Below are 23,890 nucleotides of genomic sequence, written 5' to 3' on the forward strand. Positions count from 1 at the left end.
GGCCCTGCTGTGCCAGGCGCTGCACAGACACACAGTGAGAGACAGGCCCTGCCCCAGTTGAGATCAGGGCCCCGCTGTGCCAGGCGCTGCACAGACACACAGTGAGAGACAGTCCCTGCCCCAGTTGAGATCAGGGCCCCGTTGTGCCAGGCGCTGCACAGACACACAGTGAGAGACAGTCCCTGCCCCAGCTGAGATCAGGGCCCCACTGTGCCAGGCGCTGCACAGACACATAGGATAAATCTACGCTCTGAGCTGCGGCTGTAATGTCCAGCCCGAGCAGACGTACCTGTTCTAGGTCTGTTCAAGCCATGCACTAAAAATGGGAGTGTAGCCGTGGGGGTGCGAATGGCAGGGGGGACTAGCTGCCCGGAGTACGATCCCGTCCAAGCCCGTAGGCACGTCCTCAGGGCGGCCAGCTCCTCCCGCTCCTCACACCACCTTGGCGACACTGCTATTTTTAACGCGCTGGCTCCATCATATCTAGGGGACACAGTGCTCCTGGGTACTACCGTAATATTCAGTGCCTAGCACAAAGGGGAGCTGGCCAGTGACTGGGGCGCCTAGATGCTACCGTAATACACCTAATAAATAACAATAATAATAATATGCGTAACTTGGTCTGTCTCTCTCCCCTGATCCCCGTAGCTCCAATATCTACCCCGAAAACGCCACGTCCAATGGCCACGACTTCCACATGCACTCCTTCGAGGAGAATGCGTCCTGCAAATCCTGCCAGATGCTGCTCAGGTAGGAGCTGCGGATCCTAGTGCAACCCGCCTGGGACATGTGCATCCCCCACGCCAGCCGCTGGTCTGCACTACTGCTCTCGGCTAAGGCGTCTCCTGAGTTTGGCGGATCCCGTATTCGGGGTTAATTTGTGGGGTAGGGCTGAGCTGGGAATGGGGCATGGGGAGGTAAGGGTTAATAGGGCAGGGTGGAAGGGTGGGGGGGATGACTTCAAGCCCCGATTTATCACGGCGACTCTAACACACACATGTTCTCTCTTTTGGCCGTGCAAACAGGGGCACGTTCTACCAGGGCTATCGCTGCAGCCGATGCAAAGCCCCAGCTCACAAGGAGTGTCTGGGCCGGGTATCCCCCTGCGGGAAGTCGAGCTCAGGTACGTGTCTGCGTCCAGCCCAGGTCAGCAGCGTTGGCGGGCTGTACAACTCTGTTCCCTCTACCTGAGCCTGCCTGCGGCCAGCCCTCCTTAGAGCAACCCGGAAACTAATCAGCTGATTCCCAGGGGGCCTCATCTGAAGAGTTGGGGGCAAGGGATTGTGGGATGCATCTAGGCCATGAAGTGCAATGCATTCTGGGATGCATCTGGTTTTCATAGATTCATAGATTCTAGGACTGGAAGGGACCTCGAGAGGTCATCGAGTCCAGTCCCCTGCCCGCATGGCAGGACCAAATACTGTCAAGTGTTTCAAGTGTTGCAAGAGATTGTGGTATGTAGTTGGGACAAAGTGGTGCAAGGAATTCTGAGATGCATCTAGGCCATGAGGTGCAAGGGATTCTGGCATGCAGCTGGACAAAGTCATGTAAGGGATGCACAAAGTGGTGCAAGGGATTCTGGGATGCATTTAAGCCATGAGGTGCAAGGGATTCTGGGATGGATCTGGGCCAAGCAAGGGCTTGTGGGATGCAGCATGGACAAAGTGGTGCAAGGGATTCTGGGACGCAGCTGGGGCATGGCAGCACAAAGGATTCTGGGATACATCTGAGGAGGGTGCAGTTGCAAGTGGCTGAATACAAGAGGAGAGGAAGGAAAGGGTTGGCTTACAGGCACTAGTTAACCCCTTCACTGCTGCTGCTGCTCTGTATCACCATCTGTGCCCCAGCCACATGCCGCTGAGGTACCAGTGGGGTGACAAAGGGGCACCATGTGGGACAGGAGGTGGGTTTTCTAACCCAGCCTCCCTGGCACATACTGGTCACCCACAAACAGAAATACAATTCTGCTTTAATTTAGTCTGAGAACTCTTAGGGTGAGATTTCAGAACTATCGAGTAATCATTTTCCCTCTTTTCTGTTTAATCCAGATTATGGGTCTACGCTGAAAAAGGTAAACAAACCAACCAACCCCGAACAACCTTAAATCTCTTAGGGAGAAAACGCTCTCATCTGAGGGGTGGATTATTAGTTGTATTGTGGTAGGAGCTAGAGGCCCCAGCCGAGACTGAGACTTTTATTGTGCTGGGCTCCGTGGGGACAAAAACACATAGTAAGAGACTGGGTCTGTCTTTTTGTTCTGTGTCTGTACAGGGCCTAGCACAACGGAGTCCTGGGCTTGGGGAGGAGGCGGGGGGGGGGGGGGGGGGTTTCCTACACGTACCGTAATACACCTAATAAATAAGAATAATAATAACGTAGGAGGGTTTGGAAACTGAGGCATGGAGAGGGGAGGGGATTTGGCCAGGATCACACAAGTCGGAGTTGGAAATAGAAGGCAGGTCTCTTGATTCCCAGTCCAGGGCTCTAGCCATTGGGCAATACTGCCTTTTAATCCAGGTTCCCTTCACCTCAGCTCATTTGCTGCCTGGCTCTCTCTCCTTATACTGTTTATCAGACAGACACTGCACCTAATTTCTCGCTCACCAGCGCCTTATTTTACACCAGCAATGCTTCAGTGTGAGTGAAGAGCCAGGCCTTGTGGCTGATGGGAAAGAGCACATGGGAGATGTAATCCAGCCAGGGAGCCAGGCCCATAGAAGAAAATGGGGGCACGAGGCCACTGAACTACAACTCCCATGAGGCACCGGGGCAGTATATTGAAATTTTCAGGCTGGGGGGTGGGGGTTTGAAGAAAAATAGACATTTTTCTGCAGGAAGCTGACACTTTTCATGAAAAATGGTGTTTCTCAGAAAAAACCCAAATGGAAAATTTTGGGGATCAGCTCTAGTCACAGCCTAAATGGCAGCATCAGGAGATCACAGACCCCTGCCCCATGGTTAATTAGCAATAAGTGATGCAGGACAAGGGAGATCTTCACATGCTGAGGGTCTAGAGGTTGGGTGCAAAGGAGCTTGGTCCCAGTTTATGTTATGCTGCTAGGGCAGTCGCCAGGAATGGGGATCAAACCTGGGTCTAAAAACCTGACTTAGCAGCAGGTGCATCAGCCTCTGTCTGTGGCTCAGCTGCCATTAGAAGGGGATTAATTACCACATGGGGGGTGGTTATATTTGCCTTGCTGAGCCCTCCCCTAGTACCACACTGACCTAAGTCCCTCCTCAAGCCCCACCCTCTTACTCCAGTTCTGCTCATAATACTGCACCCCCCGCTGATTTATAGCAGGGTCTGTGCCTGCTGAACTGCAGACAGATCCCACACAGCCTCCTTATCTGAGCCAGCCTCCTTGTCTTCCCTCTGCAGAATAAATCCAACCGACACACGCAGGAGAGAAAGAAGAACGAACTTGGTAAGTCCTGTGGCAGGCACCCACTCTCATGCTTCAGGGCAGGCAGGAGGGTCAGGAAGGAATTTCCTTTCTTGTAATCAGCAGTCCTGATTAGGCCAGGTGTGATGGAGACCCCTATTGGTGACACCAGGAACTGCAGCCTGGAGAGAGCCGAGGTTCTGCTCTGGGTCTAACGCCTCAATAAAGGATCCCTCTTTAAGTTCTGCTAGGTCTGCTGTACTACGAGTGACTGGAATGCTATAATCCCATCCCTCTGAAGTGTTGCACATCATGGCTGATGCAGTCCAGCTGGGGAGCCTGCCCCATAGAGGAGGACATGTGGTAACTGAGCTACCATTCCCACAGGCTGGACACCGGACTAGATGGATCCCTGATCTGTGCTGGGATGCTGAGCTCCAGTTTAAATTCAGGGCACCTGCAGGAAAGCCCCACTGGCTCGGGGGAGCTCTGGGTCAATGAGGGTTCAGGAGACAATAAGGCCTTAACATACACCATCCTGCATGCAGAATCCCCGTCCTGAAGGGGCAAATGGGGCCTGCCTCAGGGCTGTCTCTCTATCCCCCCTGTAGACCACGGGGAGGATTTTCTGTCCCCCTCACACCTGGAAGATGTGACCATCCACCTGTGTCCACGTAGCAGGTGGGAGGAGCACTGGGCGCAGATGCTGCCGGGTGGCAGGTGTTTGCTGCAGGGAGATACATCGGGTTGCCCTGTGACCGGTTCTTGGACAATGCCCTTGTTTCCTTAGGGCTGCCCAAAATGGAGGTTTGCCAGGAGTATTACGGGCTGCCCCCGCCACCCGTGGCATTTGGCCCATCGCTGCGACTCAGCATGGGGGACATTGTGGAGCTGACCAAAGCCGAGGTGGAGCAGCTCTGGTGGGAGGTAGGTATCTCCGCTGCCATCTACCCACCACTCCGTGTGCCCTGATGGAGACACACTGACTAGAACAGCGGTTCCTGAACGTTCAATCCCACTGATTCCTACCACCCCCATAACTACATCACCGGACCCGCTGCTGGAAGGTGAACCAAATACAGCATCTTCCATGTGGCATGACCTCATATGCACAAGGTCATGCTGCACAGAGGACGCCATTTTGTGGAGCAGGTTCCAGACACGTTTAGATTTGGTTTGGCTACTCACTTGGACTCGCAACCCAATCCGCTGGTGGTGCGACCCCACTTGGGGTCGCGACCCATAGTTTGGGAACTGCTGGACTAGAGGAATTGCACGTAAATTTGGTCAGCGGGGACTTGAAGCTGGGACTTCTGGTTCCAAAACCACAGGGCTCCGCCCCATGAAGACATCCCATTTTGATGGCTGGTCCATCCAGAGGGTAACAGTCTGACTACGGTTATGTTCATGGCATGCAAACCAAGATACTAGATAAACCCTGAATACTCTTGCTGGAAGGTTGCAGTGTAACACAACTTTATTTCTTTGGATCCAGAATGATAACACACAAGAACCCCAAAACAGAGAGAGACAAAACAGGCTTCTCCCTGAGAAATAACTCACCCCACCTTACTCTAGGCTGGCTGGCTGCAGTCTAACTACTGCTAGGCCCACATCTCAGAGCTTCCTACAGAGCTCCCTGCCCATAAGCAGGACCAGGAACACCCCCGCCACCACCGCCCTCCGAGCATTTAAAGGGATAGCGTACAGTTGCAATACAGTTTTCAAGATGCCGCAAGTTAGTGCAGTTGGCTAATGGAGCTCACTTTAGCTCAAGTGGGAGGGGTCTGTTTGTCAGTGCTGACATTCCAGCTGTCAAGCCCTGCTGATGACCACAGCTGGGATCATTACAGAGCTCATGGTAAGAAATGATGGTGGGGAAGGGTGTATTTAAAATCAGCTGTCAAAGAGGAGAGCAGCATAAATCAATTAGTGCTTTAGCCTATTGTTGTTCGTGAGGCTGGGCAGCATCCGGCACAAAGGGGGCTCTGATCTCGGTGCTGGCTCTGATCAGAGATGCTGAGTGTTAGGCAGGGTTTGATCCAAACCCCCCTGAAGCCAGTGGAAAAGATGCCCAATGACTTCAGTGGGGGTTGGCCCAGGCCTTCAGACTAGAGCTGGTTGGAAAAAGGGGGCTTTTTCCTGTGCAAAATGTTCAACTTTTGGGCAATAAAATGAAATATTATGGTTGGGGACTGTAGCCCCGGTGCCTTGTGGGAGTTGTAGTTTGGTTGCATCATGTTCCCATTTCTCTTCCAAAGGCCAGGCTTCCTGGTCAGCCTACATCTCCCATGATGCACCACAGTCTGCTCTCATGGTGAGGGGAGACGGTTGCATCATGGGAGGCCCTGACCATGGTACATCCTGGGAGAAGTAGTTTGGCTGGGGAGCCTGGCCCATAGCGAATGGGGGCACGAGAAAACTAAACTACAATTCCCAAGAAACACCACGTCGGGATAGCCGAATTGAAATATGTCTGCTCTCGGCTTAAACATCCAGCCTACAATAATCCCTCTGCAAACCAGGCCAAGAGCAGCCACCTCGGCCTCTTCCCTGATAGCTCTTTACGATAGATCTGACGTGCATTGGCTTCCGCTTTGCAGGGCAGAAACACATCCACGAATGAGATCGGCTGGTTCCCATGCCAAAAAGTCAAACCGTATGTGTGTGTGAGTAGCACCTCCTTTCACATTTGCTCAATTAGCTGTTAAACGCTGGATGTTTTTGTAGGGTCTCTAAATTCCTTAGACAAGTTTTGGTGGGTTGTATCTGCTTTGGGGACAAAGGGCAGATGTCAGTCTACAATCCAGAATGCTTAGCAGCAGAAGAAAGGGTGGGTTTTGTGAGTAAGGTGCTGGAGTGGGGCTCAGAAGATTTGAGTGAAATTCTTGGCTCTGCCACAGACTGCCTGTTTGGGACTTGGGCAAGTCACTTAATCTCCTTGTACCTCAGCTCCTCATTTTTAAATTGGGTATAATAATTCTTTCTTTGTGTACATGCTGACTGGGGCAGGAACTGTCTTTCACTATGTGGTCTGGGCAGCACCTGGGGCCCTGGGGTCCTGATCTTGGGGGAGGTCTATGCAGTGCCTGGGACAATGGAGCCCTGGTCTGTGTAGCACCTGGCACAATGGGGCCCCATTCTTTGTACCGTTATATAAATCATTAAAAAAAAATTGAATTATTTGTGATGTGACACTGGGAGCAAAATGAAACTCCAGAATAACAGAGCACTGACATCAGATCTCCTGGGCCAGACTTAACTCTTTCTTCTCTGTTTTATTTACTGCAAGAAAATAAAACTTCTTTCTTTCCCCCCCCAGAATCCTCCCCCAGATTTTTCTGTTTATCTTTGGTAAGTAAAATGATAGAATTGAAACATTTCTGCATCTACATAATTTACTGCTGTTTAATCTGGAGTCCAGCCTTGTGAATCTATGCTCTATGAAATCACAGACTGTCTTAAACCAGCTTGAGTTCCAGCTTTGTCTCCATTGTTTACCAGGAGACCACACCCTAGCTGGTATGGCATACAGCCCACAGCGACATCTAGTGGCTGAATCATAGACTTCAAGTAATAACTCCTGTGTGAATGTCCCTACTTGCAGGTACGCGGGACCTATGGAGAGAGCAGAGGCGGAGCAAATCCTCACGAACCGTTCAGACGGCACGTTCCTGGTGCGGCAGAGGGTCAAGGACGCGGCAGAGTTTGCCATCAGCATCAAGTAATCCTAACCTTAATAACAGCTTCTAAAGAGCAACATCTTTGTGTGCGTGAATAGCCTGCCTCTCAGGGAGAACTCTTTTGGGCCCTTCCCTATAATGCAAACACCAGAGGGCACTTAACAAAATTAAATGCCCACCTGGTAAAAGTAAATATTTTTATATGCAACAGGTAGTTAACCTGTGGGACTCCCTACCTCATGATTTTATGAAGGTCATTTGCTTCATAAGTTAAGAAGATAGGGTTAGATATTTAAAAAAGAGCATCTCCAACAGCACCAGCTAGGGGAGCAGGGAAAAGTACCTCCTGCTACAGTGCATACGATGATCTTCCATCTGGATGTGCTTGCCATTTGAGGTGGGATACAAGGCCAGAGCTGTGCCATTATGGAGAATCCTGTATTCCTAGGGCCAGAGCGCGAGCCGGCATAAATCGGTGTCGCTCCATTGGAGTCGGTGGGGCCAGATCCCCATCTTAGTGCTTTCTGAAAGACCCCATGAGAGAGAGTACAGTGTGTGCCTCTCTTCTGTAACAAGCTGCATCTACCCTCTGTGCACAAAGCTCTGCCCTTCCCAGAGAGCAGACAGCTAGAAATGTAATACACTGGAAAATTACAGCTGTTGAGATCGTTAGGAAACCAGCGGCCCCCTCAGAGGTGGTGTCTCTGCCCCCAGGTTTAACGTAGAAATCAAACACATCAAGATCCTGACGTCGGAGGGGCTGTACCGCATCACGGAGAAGAAGGCGTTCAAAGGACTCATAGTAAGGACTGAGCGGATTTCGCATCCGACGCTTCAACTCCGTCTTCACTGGAAGGCGCCGGCCACTGGGGGAATGCTTAGTGCAACGCCAGCTGCTTAGCCCTCAGGAAGGCAGTATGGTGTACTGAATAGAGCAGGAGGGGCTGGGAGTCAGGACTTTTGGGTTCTGTTCCCAGCTATGGGAGGGGAGAGGGGGCTAGTGGGTTAGAGGAGGAGGCGGCTGGGAGTCAGGACTCCTGGGTTCTATTTCTGGCTGGAGGGGCCGGGGGAGTGGGGTCCAGCTGTTACTGTCTCTGCTCCTGCTCCAGGAGAGAAGGAATCGCCCCCTCTCTGTGCTTCCTCCCTAGGAGCTGGTGGAGTTTTACCAGCACAACTCCCTGAAAGACTGCTTCAAAACCCTCGACACCACGCTGCAGTTCCCGTTCAAGGAGCCCGAGCGGAGGGCCATCTCCAGACCTCCCGGTAGGGTGCTCGGGGGCCAGTGCTGAAGCCAGGGTGGGGAGACCTCGAGAGCCCCCCCAGCGCTGCAGGATCTCAGCCCCCGGGGTTCATGACCGGGATGGAAATTTCCCCCAAAACATTTTTCTTGAGGGACGGTGGCTTTTCAACCCAAATTTTTGCCCCCCCATTCTAGTTTTTGTCAAATTTCCAGGGTTTAGTGGGGGGGGGCACCCCAAAATTGGGGTTTTCAACAAAAATGGAAAAATTTCGACAAAACCAGGATAAAATGTCGTGAGGCAAAACCCGCCATTTCCCAGCCCCAACTCGAATCGCTCATCCTGGTCGGTTGCTGATGTGTGGGCGCTTGTCGAAATGCCCGTAAAGGGGCTGGGACAGCCCCCAGCTGGTGAGGGCAGTAGCCAGGGTGAGGGTGGTCCGTGCTCCCTGCTGGACCTGGCAAAGGCTCCGTTGCAACCGAAGAGGGGGGATATTCTGGGCTGCGTCTCCTAGTGCTGATGGGAGATGTTACAGTGTGGGGGAGCCATGCGTCCATGGCCCCCAGCAGTGGTACCCTCTATCCTGGTGCATTAGACTCCACCCTGGTGGTCTCTTGAAATTAACCCTCTTGCGGCCCAAGCCCTCGGAGCCCCAGGAGGGGAGAGAGCCAATCTTTCACATGCGGTCAGTGCCTCCAGCCATGTGGTGGGTGACGAGCGCTTCCGGGGTGCCGCTCGCTTTCCAAGATGCCACCAAAGGGGTGGATCTTTATTTGAGGGTGTCCGGTCCTGGCACAGCTGTCTCTAGCGTGGGTCTGTCCCCTTGCAGCAGGAGGACTGAAGTACTTTGGGTCGGCGAAGGCTCGCTACGATTTCTGCGCGCGGGACCGGACGGAGCTGACGCTCAAGGAGGGCGACATCATAAAGATCCTGAGCAAGAAAGGGGCAGCAGGGCCTGGTGGAAAGGGGAGATCTACGGCGGGTGAGTGCACCGCCGAGTGGGGGGTTGGGATTACAGCCCCTTTTACATCAGAACAGGCCTGACATAGCCCGTCCACAAGGGGGCAGTGTTACACACACATACACGCATATGACCCGCTCTGACATATCCCATCCAGCAGGGAGTAGCGTTCTTCTATACATCACTCTCTATAGACCCATGCATATGAGCAGCGCTGTCATATTCCATCCAGTTCTGTGCAAGCACCCCCGCCCCAAACACACTTGTGAGCAGGTGTAATCGTCTCCTACTCAGCAGGGGGCAGCAATTCTGTCTCACCCCCACTCACAATCCACACATGTACACACGCAATCCGCACCCAAAGACGTGCTCACGCACACACAATCTCTGCACGCCTACACACGCATTCCTCTCGCATGTGCACGCACGTGTGCACACGCATATACGATCTCCATATGCATGCACATGCACATGCATGATCCCCCCACACGCGTGCACACGCATGATCGCTCCACATGCATGCGCCCATGCGCCCACACGTTCTGATGCATCTGGTAACAATGAACACCTAGTGTAGGTATAGGATGCCAAGAAAGCTGTGGCCAACTGGCCAACTTCAGTGGTACTTTGTCTCCCCCTAGTGGTGGCTGGGCAGTAGCGGTTGATGAGCCAGCTAATGGAGCTGGGGCTTTTAGGTCAAGCAGTAGAGACTGGTGCCTTTAGATCCAGAGGTCCAAAGCTCAATCCCTGCTACTCATGCCTCATGATAGTGGCCCCTGTGCCACATGGCATGGCCAGCAGATCTCACCACAGCATTGGGGATAGCACACAGATCTTCCTGCTGCAAAAACAAGCCAAGTTACAGGAGAATCCCTGTTAGCTCCTAGCAGTACAGGGCTTATGACACACAGGTGAGCAGCACCCATCCCATCCAGAAGAGGGCAGCAATGTGTATACGGCACATGGGCCATGTTCCAATGGCTGTTCTGTGATAACAATTCCACGTCTCACTGGGTTTTCCCCTCCTAGGTTGGCTGGTTCCCAGCGAATTACGTAGAGGAAGATTATTCGGAATATTGCTGAGGTCTGGAGCCCTGTGTAATTTTCCCCCCCCCTGAGATCATGACCCACAGGATTCCCGACGCTGCGCGGCACTCACACCGTGAGCTCACGCGGCGCCAGGCCCGGAAGGGGTCTCTGTAGCAGGAAGAAATGTGTTGGAGGAAGTGCGGCGGGGAGTAGCACCCCGGGACTATTAATTTATGAACTTTCGGATCCCTCTTCTCTTTCCCTTCTCTCACGCATGTAAAGGAAGTTTTGTGTTGAATAAACTGGATGGGTGGACAGGCTGGGGATGTATCGGCTGTCACCCTGCACCCAAGAGCCCTTTTCTCTCCAGTCCATGATCCAACTGCCCCATCAGGCACAGGTGTATGGAGCCCAGAGGGCTGCTACCACGTGAATGGGTAGGAGGCTGTCCCCTGGAGAGGGAGGATCCCTTGCCGACTGCCACCTTTATATTCTCTCCAGCATAGGCAGAACCCAGATGGCACCAGGCTCATGTGATTGCCATTTACCCTTTACTAAATTGGTCAGCAGGGTGAGCCAAGGCATGAGGGGGAGCGACTTGCTGGCAAGTCAATTTATGAGCCAGGAACAGAGCCCAGGAGTCCTGACAGCCACGCCCCTCTTCTAACCACCAGACCACACTTCCTCCCAGCACTGGGGTTAGCTCCAGCAGTCCTGACTTTCAGCCCTTCGCTCTAAAGCGCTACATTAAACCAGCATTAGAACCTGGGAGTCTTGACTTTCAGAGCCCCATCTGCTCTAACCACTAGGCCTGACTCCCCTCCCTGAGCTGGGAAGAGAACCCAGGAGTCCTGACTCCCATTCTCCCACCATGCTTTAACGTAAGGGTTCTCAACCTTTGTTGGCTGCCCCCCCCCCCCCGAAAATATTTCAGGCTGTGATGCCCCCCCCCCCCAAAATGATGACCCCCCACCATACCATGCCACCCTTACTTCTGGGCTGTTGCTGGAGGCAGCGCTGCCTTCAGAGCTGGGCGCCTGGCCAGCAGCCGCTGCTCTCCGGCCACCCAGCTTTGAAGGGCTCGGGCTGTCAGCCCTGCACAAGGCGGACAGCCAGAGCCCCGGCGTGCATGGGGGCTTGCAGCCTGCGACCCCCCCCAATGACCTTGTGACCCCCAGTTTGAGAACCCCTGCAACATCTAGACCCCACTCCCCTCCCAGAAGAGGGAAGAGAACCCAGGAGTCCTGAATCCCATTCTCCTCTAACTCACGAGCCCCCATTCCCCCCCCAGAGCTGGGAACGGAACTTAATGAAGGTGAAAAGGAGGCACCAAAACATTTGCTGTTGTACGTTCCCCTCCCGTTTGTCCGCGGCTCGCTTCACTCATCCATTTCATTGCACTGTGCTGCCTAATCCCCAGGCCACGCAGGGTTTCCTCCCTTCTGCTCCACTAGCTCTGCGGTGCATTGTCCATAGGGATGAGGTTCCAGGGTAGATCCTGGGCATATGGACACCCTGTAGCATCAGTTCCCAGCCACGCCAGGCCCGGTTCTGCGCTAGCACCCAAAGTAGCTACCCCTAGATGGCGCTGGTACCGCCAAGTGATGTGGTGGTGGTGAGGATAATGTGGGTCTCTCAGGAAACTGAGGCACAGAGCAGGGAAGCAGCTTGCCCCACATCACCCAGCAGCAGAGACAGGCACAGAAGCCAAGTTGTGGGCGTGGCAGGTCAGTGCGTTGCCCGCTAGGCCCCACAAACACACAACGCAGGGAAATGCGGCCTAGGCCCAGTGGCCGGGGGGTTGGGAAGAGATAAAAGGGGGGTGGGAGAGTGTTGGGAACAGAGCCAGAATACAGGACAGCATTTCGCTGAGCTGCTGGTAAGTTCAACCCTGGCTCAGCATTTCCCCCGGGTCTTGAGTTTGTGCAATATTCCAGGAAACCCAAGGAAAACGGAAGCGCTTGGTTTCAAGCAGAACTCTGTGGCCTCGCGGTGTGTGTGTGTGTGTGTACGTGTGTGTGTGTGTGCGCGTGTGTGTGTGTGTGCGCGTGTGTGTGTGTGTGCGCGTGTGTGTGTGTGTGCGCGTGTGGGCAGGCAGGCGGCACAGGACTTCTACCAAAGAAACCCGGGTTCTATTTCTCTGTTGCTTGGTGACCCTGGGCCAGTCCCGCCAGCTCCCCGAGCCTCAGTTTCCCCAACTGTAAAATGGGGTGAGTGATACTCGTCTCCTTTGCCATGTGCTCTAAGTGTTAATTATTGTGCTGCACAAACACCTACTGAGACCCGGTCCCGACCCTGACGAGCTCCCAGACTAACCGGACTAGCCCAGAATGAGAGGGGGAAGATAAGGTACAGTGCGGGGTGGGGATTCAGCCAGCGTCACTGGCCAAGCCTGAAAGAGATCCCAGGTCTGCGGAGTGCGATGCTGTATCCATTGGACCACCCTGCCTGTTAATCAGAGAGGCTGGGCTGCCATTTATCCCTGCAGGAGTTGGCCAGGCGCCCTTTCCCATCCCCCCTCAATCCCCCCCATTGTGCCTTTGGGGCTTTACACAACAAAAATGACATGATCCAGCTGGATCCAGCTTGGTGCACGTTCACCACCGCGTGAAGCCCGGCTACGCACCCCCTGCTGCTCTGGCGGCATCTAAACCAGAACACGGGGAGCACTAAGCGAGGGCTCACGTTATTTAAAGGGATACTGCCCTATTCCTGTATACTGCCAGCCCCCCTTCCCCCCGCAGCCCCGCTCCCACCCCAGAGCCCTGTTCCCCAGGTGTAACATCCTGAGCAGATGTCTCCTTGGCCTGAAAAACAAAATGCTTAAACAAGCCCCACCAGGCCAGAAAGGTCGTTCGCCTCCTTGCCTCGCCCAGGGCGTCCTGCTCCCAGGCAGCCCATCTCTGACGCTGGCATCTCCATGCCAGGCACAGGGCAGCTCCAAGGGAATGCTGGCACGGCTGCAGCAGGAATTAATATTAACCAGCGTTGATAACTCCTAACATGCACATGGCACTTTTTATTTCAAAGGAAGTCAGCCTCAGCCCCCATTTTACAGATGGGGAAACTGAGGCACGGACATGCCGAAGGTCACGCAGTAGTGCCAGGAATAGAACCCAAGTGTCCTCTGGCTCGAGGCTGCGGTTGAGCCACCACCCATCCTGCCCCTTGGGCAAGCCCCTTCTGTTCCCCTCCTCTGAGAGCGGCTCTGGGGAAACGCTCTGCCCGTGCCTGACTCAGCACTTTTCCCTAGTGAAACTCCCCACGTTTTGTCAGTTTTCCCCAGTCGCACAGGGCACGGGCTGGCTTGTTGCTCCAGCAGTCACGTCATCCCGGTCCCCTCCCGGCTTCGCAGACGGGGCGGTCTCAGAATTGGTTCCGCCCTCCACGCTCCTGCGAATCTCAGGGCTCCCGGCGGAACAGCAGAGGAAAACTGGGACAACCGTGTGGCCCAGGGAAGCATGGAGGGCCCGACCCGGCTTCCAGATCTGAACCCCTCTGCAGGCCGGACGGCTGAGCCAGTGGCAAGAGCCATCTACCTAGCTGCATGTATGTCTCCATGGACTGCCCCCATCATCCTGTCACCTGCCCTCTGGCAGCCCCACAAAGATCTCCTTGAGCTCTCCCTACTCAGCACTCTGTCCACCCCTCCCGGGCACGCAGAGCTCGCATCTCAGGCGTCATCTATGTGGGGAAATCCCCACATAGACTAGCCGCGTCGTAAGCAGCTGGGCACAGCATCTACCGGTCTATGGGCTCTGCTGTTGAGAAAGCGGCCTCAGAAATAAGCCCCGATGATGAAAAACATCCTGGATGAAATATGACCACAGACTTCTGGGCTCCAACTCCACTCAGCCTCCCTTTCCCAGGGCAGGAATCCACCCCCTGAGCACGTAGCTTTACGACACCAGGATCTCCCAGCAGTATGCCCTCCCTTGTACATTATTATCCCCTGTTTCCCTTAGCGCTGGCTACATCCACAAAACCTTCTCTTTACTCAGGCAAGAAAATACCCCCAGTAACACTACGTGGCAGTTACATTGGTGCGTCTTAGCCAAAGATATCAAAACACTTTTCTTAAGTATCATTGCCCCATTTCACAGCTGGGGAAACTGAGGCACAGAGCAGAGGTGACTTGACCATATCACACCGCAAGTCAATGGCTGAGATGGGACTAGCAAGCAAAACACTGGATTCCCAGTCTAGTACTCAGACCTCTAGACCATGCTCTCAAAATTAGGAACACGCCCCTAGAGACGTGCTCAGATTACTTGAGTATATTCCCAGAGCAGGGCTTCTGGGTTCGTTCCCTGAGTCCCAATCCTGTGCTCTCACCCCTAGGTAATACGCTCCTCCTAGAACTGGGAAGAGAGCCCAGGAGTCCTGACTCCCAGCCTCCCTCCCTGAGTTGAGGATAGAACTCAAGAGAAGAATGATATGGAAAAACTCCAACTGACCCTTTTTCCACTAGACACTATAGTTCCCTCGAAACGGAAACATTTGGATTCACCGAAATTTTGTCTTCGGATAAAAAGAAAAAAGTTCCGACCATGTCACATTTTTAACATTTTCGGAGCCAAATGGTTCACGTTTTCTTTTCAAAATGACTTCGCTTTTTGAAATTTGTATTTTGTGTTACGGTGGGTGCGTGTTGTAACGCAAGATAACGTTGTTGAAGCAGCAATGGAAATGAAACACCTTTTTCGAAATGAAACATTTCCATCGGCCCCCAAATGATTTTTTCCCCCTGAAATTTTTTCCACAGAGAATTTTGAAAGTTTTGGGTTTAATTCGTAACTGGAATGAAAACAAAGTTTGAAATCATGAACGTCCTTTGCCAGGAATCTTGACTTCTACTCACATGCTCTAGCTACTAGATAACACTGCCCTGGGAAGAGAACCCAGATGTCCAAATTCCAGCTTCCTGTTCTACCCATTAGCTCTTGAGCTAGGAAGAGACCCAGGAGTTCTGTCTCCTAGGCCCATCCAAGGAGGATTGGGCCAAAAGAAATCTGATGAGGTTCAACAAGGACAAGTGCAGAGTCCTGCATTTAGGATGGAAGAATCCCATGCACCGCTACAGGCTGGGGACCGCCTGACTAAGCAGCAGTCCTGCAGAAAAGGACCTGGGGATTACAGTGGACGAGAAGCTGGATATGAGTCAGCAGTGTGCCCTTGTTGCCAAGAAGGCTAACGGCATATTGGGCTGCATTAGTAGGAGCATTGCCAGCAGATTGAGGGAAGTGATTATTCCCCTCTATTCGGCACTGGTGAGGCCACATCTGGAGTATTGCTTCCAGTTTTGGGCCCCCCACTACAGAAAGGATGTGGACCAATTGGAGAGAGTCCAGAAGAGGGCAACGAAAATGATCAGGGGGCTGGGGCACATGACTTACGAGGAGAGGCTGAGGGTGTTACGGGTTCGGTCACAGAGACCCCCGTGGGACTCTCACCTGACGTGCTGAAGTTACCTCTGAGCCCGTTTTCCCTGCCAGCTTGGGACTCCAGAACCCTGCCTTGTTGAGCCAGACACACTAGCCTGCTGCAACACAGACCCAGGTCTGGTCCACGCCCCCAAAGCTGCAGGCTTAACTGAAAACAGCTTAGCAGGTTACCTGCCTCCAGCACCCAAACACCCAGTTCCCAATGGGATCCAAACCCCAAATAAATCCGTTTTACTCTGTATAAAAGTTATACAGGATAAACTCATAAATTGTCCGCCCTCTGTAACACTGATAGAGAGATATACAAAGCTATTTGCTCCCCCAGGTATTAATAACTTACTCTGGGTTTATCAATCAGGGCAGGCTCCAGGCACCAGCCGACCAAGCACGTGCTTGGGGCGGCACCTGGTAAGGGGTGGCCAATCTTGGGGTGGCAGGGGGGTGCTCAGGGTTTTTGGTTTCGGCGGCTGGGCGCGCGGGGGCGCTGGGGGGTGGGATTCAGCAGCGGCACTCCGCGGGAGAGGGGGGTGGCGGCGCGGCAGGGCGCTCCGCGGGGCGGGGGGTATGTTCAGCAGCACGGCTCGGAGGTGGGGGTGTTTGGCGGCGTGGCACTCGGCGGGAGGTGTGTGGCGGGGGGGGTTCGGCGGCGCTCGGTGGGGGGGTTCGGCGGCGCTCAGCGGGGGGGTTTGGCAGCACAGCGTTCGGTGGTGCTCCGTGGGGGGGGGGGTGTTCGGCGGCACTCTGCGGGGGGGGGTTAGGCGGCGCTCCGCGGGGGGCTGGGGGATTCAGCGGGGGGGTTCGGCGGCGCTCAGCGGGGGGGGGTTGGCAGCACAGCGTTCGGTGGCGCTCCGTGGGGGGGGGTGGTGTTCGGCGGCGCTCTGCGGGGGGAGGGTTAGGCGGCGCTCCGCGGGGGGCTGGAGGATTCAGCGGGGGGGTTCGGTGGCACAGCATTCCACGGGGGGGGGGTGTTCGGCGGTGCTCCGCGGGGGGCTGGGGGGTTCGGCGGCGCGGAGCTCCGCGGGGGGCTGGGGGTGTTCGGCGGCGTGGCGCTCCGCGGGGGGGGGGGGTGTTCGGCGGCGCTCCGCGGGGGGTGGGGTGTTCAGCTGCGCAGCGCTCCGTGGGGGGCTGGGGGTGTTCGGCGGGGGGTTCAGCGGCGCGGTACTCTGCGGGGGGGGTTGTCGCGGTGCTGAGGGTATGTGTTATGGCGGCGCTATGGAGGGCAGCACTCTTTTTTTTTTGCTTGGGGCGGCAAAAAAGTTAGAGCCAGCCCTGTTATCAATAAACAAAAGTGATTTCATTGAGTATAAAAAGTAGGATTTCAAGTAATAACAGAGAGAACAAAGTAAGTCACCAAGCAAAATAAAGCAAAACCACGCAAGTCTAAGCCTAAGACATTAAGAAACTGATTGCTGGTAAAATCTTACCCTCAGAGATGTTCCAATAAGCTTCTTTCACAGACTAGACTCCTTCCTAGTCTGGGCCCAAACCTTTCCCCTGGTACAGCCCTTGTTAGTTCCAGCAGACATCTCAGGTGGAAAACAGGGGTGTTCTCATGACTGGAACCTCCTTTGTTCTGTTCCACCCCCTTATATATCTTTGGCACAAGGCGGGAATCTTTTGTCTCTCTGGGACCCCACCCCTCCTTCTAAATGGAAAAGCATCAGGTTTAAGATGGATTCCAGTATCATGTGACCTGGGGTCGCATGTCCTGTGAGACCTCATTCTTCATAACCCATGTCAGGTACACAGGAAGGCGTGCAGGTAAATAACCCCATTTACAACCAATTGTCCTAGTCAATGGGAGCCATCAAGATTCTAAGCCACCATTAAAGGCCCACATAATTACAATAGGACCTCAGAGTTATACTTTATATTTCTAGTTTTAGATACAAGAATGACACATACATACACATAGGATGACCACACTCAGTAGATTATAAGCTTTGTAATGATACCTTACAAGAGACCTTTTGCATGAAGCATATTCCAGTTACATTATATTCACGCTCATAAGCATATTTCCATAAAACACTATGGAGTGCAACGTCACAGAGGGGACTGGGCTTATTTAGTCTGCAGAAGAGGACAGTGAGGGGGGATTTGATAGCAGCCTTCAACTACCTGAAGGGGGGTTCCAAAGAGGATGGAGCTCGGCTGTTCCCAGTGGTGGCAGATGACAGAACAAGGAGCAATGGTCTCAAGTTGCAGTGGGGGAGGTCTAGGTTGGATATTAGGAAACACTATTTCACTAGGAGGGTGGTGAAGCACTGGAATGGGTTACTTAGGGAGGTGGTGGAATCTCCTTCCATAGAGGTTTTTAAGGCCTGGCTTGACAAAGCCCTGGCTGGGATGATTTAGTTGGTGTTGGTCCTGCTTTGAGCACGGGGTTGGACTAGATGACCTCCTGAGGTCTCTTCCAACCCTAATCTTCTATGATTCTATGATAAGACCAACCTCCCCACCCCATGTCCCACTTTCAGTTCCTGAATAGATAAGATTGCAACTTCCCCTGTTGTTTCCTGTCCGTTGCTGGGGTGTTATTTGGGTATTCTGGTAATAAACACGTAATAGATGTCCAGAGACCGTCCTGGGCAGAGGAAGCACAAGAACAGGAGCACTGAGCTAAAGCCCTCTGAAAAGAAGGGCCCTAGTAAAAACTGTGGCACTCAGCAAACTTCCTCTGAGAAAGATCACACCGGGATAAAGTAGGGGCAGTTTCCTTGCCTGGTAAGAGAAGGCAGTGGCATAATGAGGAAGCAGCTTATCACCCACCTTGTAGGTAAGTTGGCAAGGAATTGTGTTATTTTCTTCCAATGGGGGCTTGGCAAAAACCAAACAAACTTAACTTAAGCTCTTTGGGGCAGGGATTGTCTTTTTGTTCTGTGTTTGTACAGCGCCTAGCACTGCGGGGGCCCAATCCATGACTGAGGCTCGTGGGTGCAATCAATCTTGGTTACCGGTTGAGTTGAAACCTCATGGAAATTGCTGTGTGAAGATAATTGTAAGAGACATTGTAGGGGGCCCCACCTACAACAAGGCAGGATGGAAACTGCCCAGAAACTAGCACTGTGTGGGCAGAAGGTGACACCTGGGTATTATTCTGACCAGGTGTGTGTGTGTGACTGTTAGGCATAGAATTAACCTAGCTGCGGGGGGAATGGCAGACAAGAAACTGGGGGAGACTCAGAGACAGAGGAAGAAAGCCAAACAGGAGCATGTAGGAACGGTTTGAACAGGGCTGGATTAACTTCTTGTGGGCCCAGCGCCAGACATATTTGTGGGCCCCCATTGGGGAAATAGGGCATGTGATGGGGGGCGGTCCGCAGAGTGAGGGGCTGGTTGGGGGCAATGAGATGCAGCGCAGTGGGACTGGCCCCCCTCAGCCCAGCACAAGGGCACTGTTTACAAACCCACAACTGCTAGACGCACACTGGCCCGTCCAGCCCTGCGCTGCCAGTGTGCCCCTTCCACACCGCCCCCCTGCCCAATGGCCTGCCCTTATGCCAGCGCCTCCCCCGCAGATCCCTACGCCCAGCGCCCCCTCGCCCGGACACCTCCCCCGCAGATCCCTAGGCCCAGCGCCCCCTCGCCCGGACACCTCCCCCGCAGATCCCTACGCCCGGCGCCCCCTCGCCCGGACACCTCCCCCGCAGATCCCTACGCCCGGCGCCCCCTCGCCCGGACACCTCCCCCGCAGATCCCTACGCCCGGCGCCCCCTCGCCCGGACGCCTCCCCCGCAGATCCCTACGCCCGGCGCCCCCTCGCCCGGACGCCTCCCCCGCAGATCCCTACGCCCGGCGCCCCCTCGCCCGGACGCCTCCCCCGCAGATCCCTACGCCCGGCGCCCCCTCGCCCGGACGCCTCCCCCGCAGATCCCTACGCCCGGCGCCCCCTCGCCCGGACGCCTCCCCCGCAGATCCCTACGCCCGGCGCCCCCTCGCCCGGACGCCTCCCCCGCAGATCCCTACGCCCGGCGCCCCCTCGCCCGGACGCCTCCCCCGCAGATCCCTACGCCCGGCGCCCCCTCGCCCGGACGCCTCCCCCGCAGATCCCTACGCCCGGCGCCCCCTCGCCCGGACGCCTCCCCCGCAGATCCCTATGCCCGGCGCCCCCTCGCCCGGACGCCTCCCCCGCAGATCCCTACGCCCGGCGCCCCCGGACCCGCTATGCCCAGCAGCCCCTGCCCAGAGACCCCTCCCCCTGACCTCCCACCACAAATGCTCAGCACCCTGCACACCATACCCCCGCCCAGCTCCCCCACCCACAGATCCCCTGCTGTCCAGCACCCGCTTCACAGTCCCACCATCCCAGCTGTACAGCGCCCCATATTCCTGAGGGAATTCTGCATCAAACGTTGTGCATCATATTTTAAAATTCTGCAAATTTTTCTTCACAATAAATAAATGTGGAGGCTCCACCATGGCAGTGGGGAGCACAGGCCACTGGCTGCATGGAGGTGGGACATCACCCTGCAGCCTCCTACGCCCCCCCGGGACAGGGACTTGGCAGTGAGACTGAACCTGACCCTGACCCAGCACAAGGGCCAGGCCTGCCACAGAACCACCCTGGGGCCCTGCCCTTTTTGTGCCAGGCTCACCAGATGTGGGCAGGGAGGCTCAGCCCGGCAGCAGGAGCCGAGTGCAGAGGGATTTAGTGTGGGGGGATCCAGATGGGGGTAAGAGGGTTCAGTGGGGGGCAGTCTGGGTGCAGGCAGCTCAGTGGGGGATCTGGATGCACAGGGAGGTGCCAGGTGCAGGGGCAATGGGAGTCTGCAGGGGGGACCAAGTGAAAGTGGTAGGAGCTCAGCGGGGTGGGGTGGGGGTGTCTGGGTGCAGGGGAGGTGGGGTTCATTTGGGTGGGGGTCCAGGTGTAGGTGGTTGGGGCTCAGTGGGGAGAGTGTCTGGGGGGGTTCATCGGGGTGGTACAGATGCAGGGGAGGTGGGGCTTGTCAGGGTGAGGGTTTGATGGGCCTGCTTAACAGGGGAGCCCCAGCTGCTGCCAAGGGGATCCACATGCTGGGCCCCCGCTTCCCCTATCCCCTTCTCTTCCCCATCCCATGCCCCTTTCCCACCACTCCATCTCCTCCCCATCCCATCCAACCCCCTTCCTCCCCCCTGCCCCCACCTCCCCCATCCCCTTCTCTTCCCCACTGCTCCATCTCCTCCCCATCCCACCGCTTTCCTTCCCCCTGCCCCCACTTCCCCCATTCCCTTCTCTTCTCCACTGCTCCATCTCCTCCCCATCCCACCCCCTTCCTTCCCCCCTGCCCCCACTTCCCCCATTCCCTTCTCTTCCCCACTGCTCCATCTCCTCCACATCCCACCCCTTCCTCCCTCCTGCCCCCACTTCCCCGTCCCCTTCTCTTCCCCACTGCTCCATCTCCTCCCCATCCCATCCAACCCCCTTCCTCCCTCCTGCCCCCACTTCCCCCGTTCCCTGCTCTTCCCCACTGCTCCATCTCCTCCCCCCTGCCCCCACTTCCCCGTTCCCTTCTCTTCCCCACTGCTCCATCTCCTCCCCATCCCACCGCTTTCCTTCCCCCCTGCCCCCACTTCCCCCGTTCCCTTCTCTTCCCCACTGCTCCATCTCCTCCCCATCCCACCCCTTTCCTCCCCCCTGCCCCCACTTACCCCATTCCCTTCTCTTCCCCACTGCTCCATCTCCTCCCCATCCCACCCCTTTCCTTCCCCCCTGCCCCCACTTCCCCCATTCCCTTCTCTTCCCCACTGCTCCATCTCCTCCCCATCCCACCCCCTTCCTCCCCCCTGCCCCCACTTCCCCCATCCCCTTCTCTTCCCCACTGCTCCATCTCCTCCCCATCCCACCCCTTTCCTTCCCCCCTGCCCCCACTTCCCCTGTCCCCTTCTCTTCCCCACTGCTCCATCTCCTCCCCAGGCTTGGGGGGACGGGGGGAAACCACCCCCCAGCATGACTCCGAGCTGGTGGAGCGGAGCGGAGCAGGCTGGGGACGGGTTGCTCCACTTCCTGCTTCCCGGTGATTGCAGGGTGGGACTGACCCCGCCCTAACAGGGCGGCGGGAAGTGGAGCGACCTGACCCCAGCCCACTCGGCTGTGCTCCCCTGCTCCCCAGCACTCACCAGCAGCGTGGAGGGGACTGGGGCCGGGTCGCTCCTCCACTTACCATCCTCGGCGGAAGGGCTGGAGTGGGGGTGGGGTGGAGCAGGGGCGGGGGCAGCTTTCCTGGCCGGCTCAGCCAGCTGGGGGATCGGGCTGGCCAGGATAGGGCCCCTTCTGATTGTGGGCCTGGCGCCATGGTAAACCCGGTACTGAGGAATGGCCCTGGGAGAAGACCAGAGACAGCTTTTGAGTTTGGTGCTGGGTAAAGAGGCTTGGGACTGTAAGAAAAGAAGGTTTCAGAGGGGTAGCTGTGTTAGTCTGTATCAGCAAAAACAATGGGGTGTCCTTGTGGCACCTTAGAGACTAACACATTTATTTGGGCATAAGCTTTCGTGGGCTAAAACATCTGATGAAGTGGGTTTTAGCCCACGAAAGCTTATGCCGAAATACATTTGTTAGTCTCTAAGGTGCCACAAGGACTCCTGGGTTTTTTTGTTTTTTTTTGTAAGAAAAGAAGCTATCCCCCGTTTTTGGTCCCTCCTGCATTTGGAGAAGCAGGACTTGTAACTAAACCAGATTGGAACAAAGGAAATACCAGAGTCCAGCATCAGTTTCTGCTCCCAGTTGGAACATGCCCAGGGCCCAGAACTTTGACCAGCCGCTCGGGTTGAAAAGGAGCAACAATAATTGTCCTTGTGTTGGGATCTTTGAGGGGTCGTAGGGTCTTTCAGTGATGGGCGTTCAGCCCAGATCTGTGACTTTTCATATAAATGTTTATTTGATCAATGCCCCGAGAAACACGTAGAATCGTTACTGAGAAAGTCTGCAGAAAGCACACGGATTGGGGAAGTGGTAATAAGGAAGAGGAGAGGTCAGGAATACAGAGAAATCTGGATCCCTCGGTAAGCTGGGTGCAATCAAACAGAAAGTTGGCCATACGTACAGCATGGGGGGCTCCCTCCTGAGAAGCAGGGACTCAGACCGAGACTTGGGGGTCATGGTGGATAATCAGCTGAACGTGAGGTCTCAGTGTGACCCTGTGACTAAAAGGGCTAATGTGGTACTGGGATGCACGAACAGGGGAATCTCAAGTTGGAGAGAGAGGTTATTATTTTACTCTGTATTTGGCCCTGGTGTGACCCCTGCTGGAATTCTTTGTCCAGTTTTGGGGTCCACAATTCAAGAAGGGTGTCGAAAAAATTGGAGATGGTTCAGAGAAGAGCCATGCGAATGATTAAAGGTTTGGAAAACTTGCCTTGTAGTGAAAGACTCAGGAGCTCGATCTATTTAGCTTAACAAAGAGAAGGTTAAAGGGTGACCTGATCCCAGTCTATAAGTACCTACATGGGAAATAAATATTTGAGCATGGGCTTTTCAGTCTAGCGGACAAAGGTCTAACAAGATCCAGTGGCTGGAAGTTGAAGCTAGACAAATTCATCCTGGCAATAAGGTACACATTTTAACAGTGAGGGCAATTAACCAACAGAGCCACCTCCCAAGGGTCATGGTGGATTCTCCAGCTCTAGAAAGCTTTAAATCAAGGTTGGATGTTTTTCTAAAAGATCTGCTCTTGTTCAAACAAGAATTAATTCAGGGAAGTTCTATAGCACGTATCACACAGGAAGTCAGACTAGATGTTCACAGTTGCCTCCAAATCTATTAATACACCAGTGGCTGGCCACGCTGGGTATCCCTGGGGTGTTTTCATTATTAATCACAGATGGCTAATAATGAAGGATTCACTGGTGGTTGTAGTGTGTGGACTTGATTATTAGTGGTTTGTTATTAATTGTTGCACGTCGATTATGAATGATTGCTCTTGGGTGGCTGCAGGGCCGGCTCCAGGTTTTTCGCCGTCCCAAGCGGCGAAGAGAAAAAAAAGAAAAAAAAGAAAGCCGCGATCGGCGGCACTTCGGCGGCTGCTCTACCGCGCTGCTTCCTTCTTTGGCGGCAATTCGGCAGCCGGTCCTTCCCTCCGAGAGGGACTGAGGGACCCGCCGCTGAAGTCCCGGACGTGCCGCCCCTTTCCTCTGGCCGCCCCAAGCACCTGCTTCCTGTGCTGGTGCCTGGAGC

The 23,890-nt window shown here is 54.8% G+C and overlaps 1 protein-coding gene across 1 annotated transcript in view; it reads left to right on the top strand.

Annotated features, from left to right (window-relative positions):
• VAV1 (vav guanine nucleotide exchange factor 1) overlaps positions 1-19,943 on the top strand; it is a 110,053-nt gene extending 90,110 nt beyond the window's left edge. Inside the window, 13 exon segments of the mRNA XM_065419628.1 lie at positions 649-750; positions 1,026-1,123; positions 2,049-2,071; positions 3,380-3,425; positions 4,174-4,310; positions 5,987-6,052; positions 6,706-6,737; positions 6,991-7,107; positions 7,781-7,868; positions 8,215-8,329; positions 9,134-9,258; positions 9,261-9,286; positions 19,304-19,943. Coding sequence (XP_065275700.1) covers positions 649-750; positions 1,026-1,123; positions 2,049-2,071; positions 3,380-3,425; positions 4,174-4,310; positions 5,987-6,052; positions 6,706-6,737; positions 6,991-7,107; positions 7,781-7,868; positions 8,215-8,329; positions 9,134-9,258; positions 9,261-9,286; positions 19,304-19,943 — 1,615 coding nt within the window.
• The last annotated feature ends 3,947 nt before the right edge of the window (positions 19,944-23,890 follow it).

This window comes from Emys orbicularis, chromosome 19 (genome assembly GCF_028017835.1).
Source record: "Emys orbicularis isolate rEmyOrb1 chromosome 19, rEmyOrb1.hap1, whole genome shotgun sequence".
Lineage (NCBI taxonomy): Eukaryota > Metazoa > Chordata > Testudines > Emydidae > Emys > Emys orbicularis.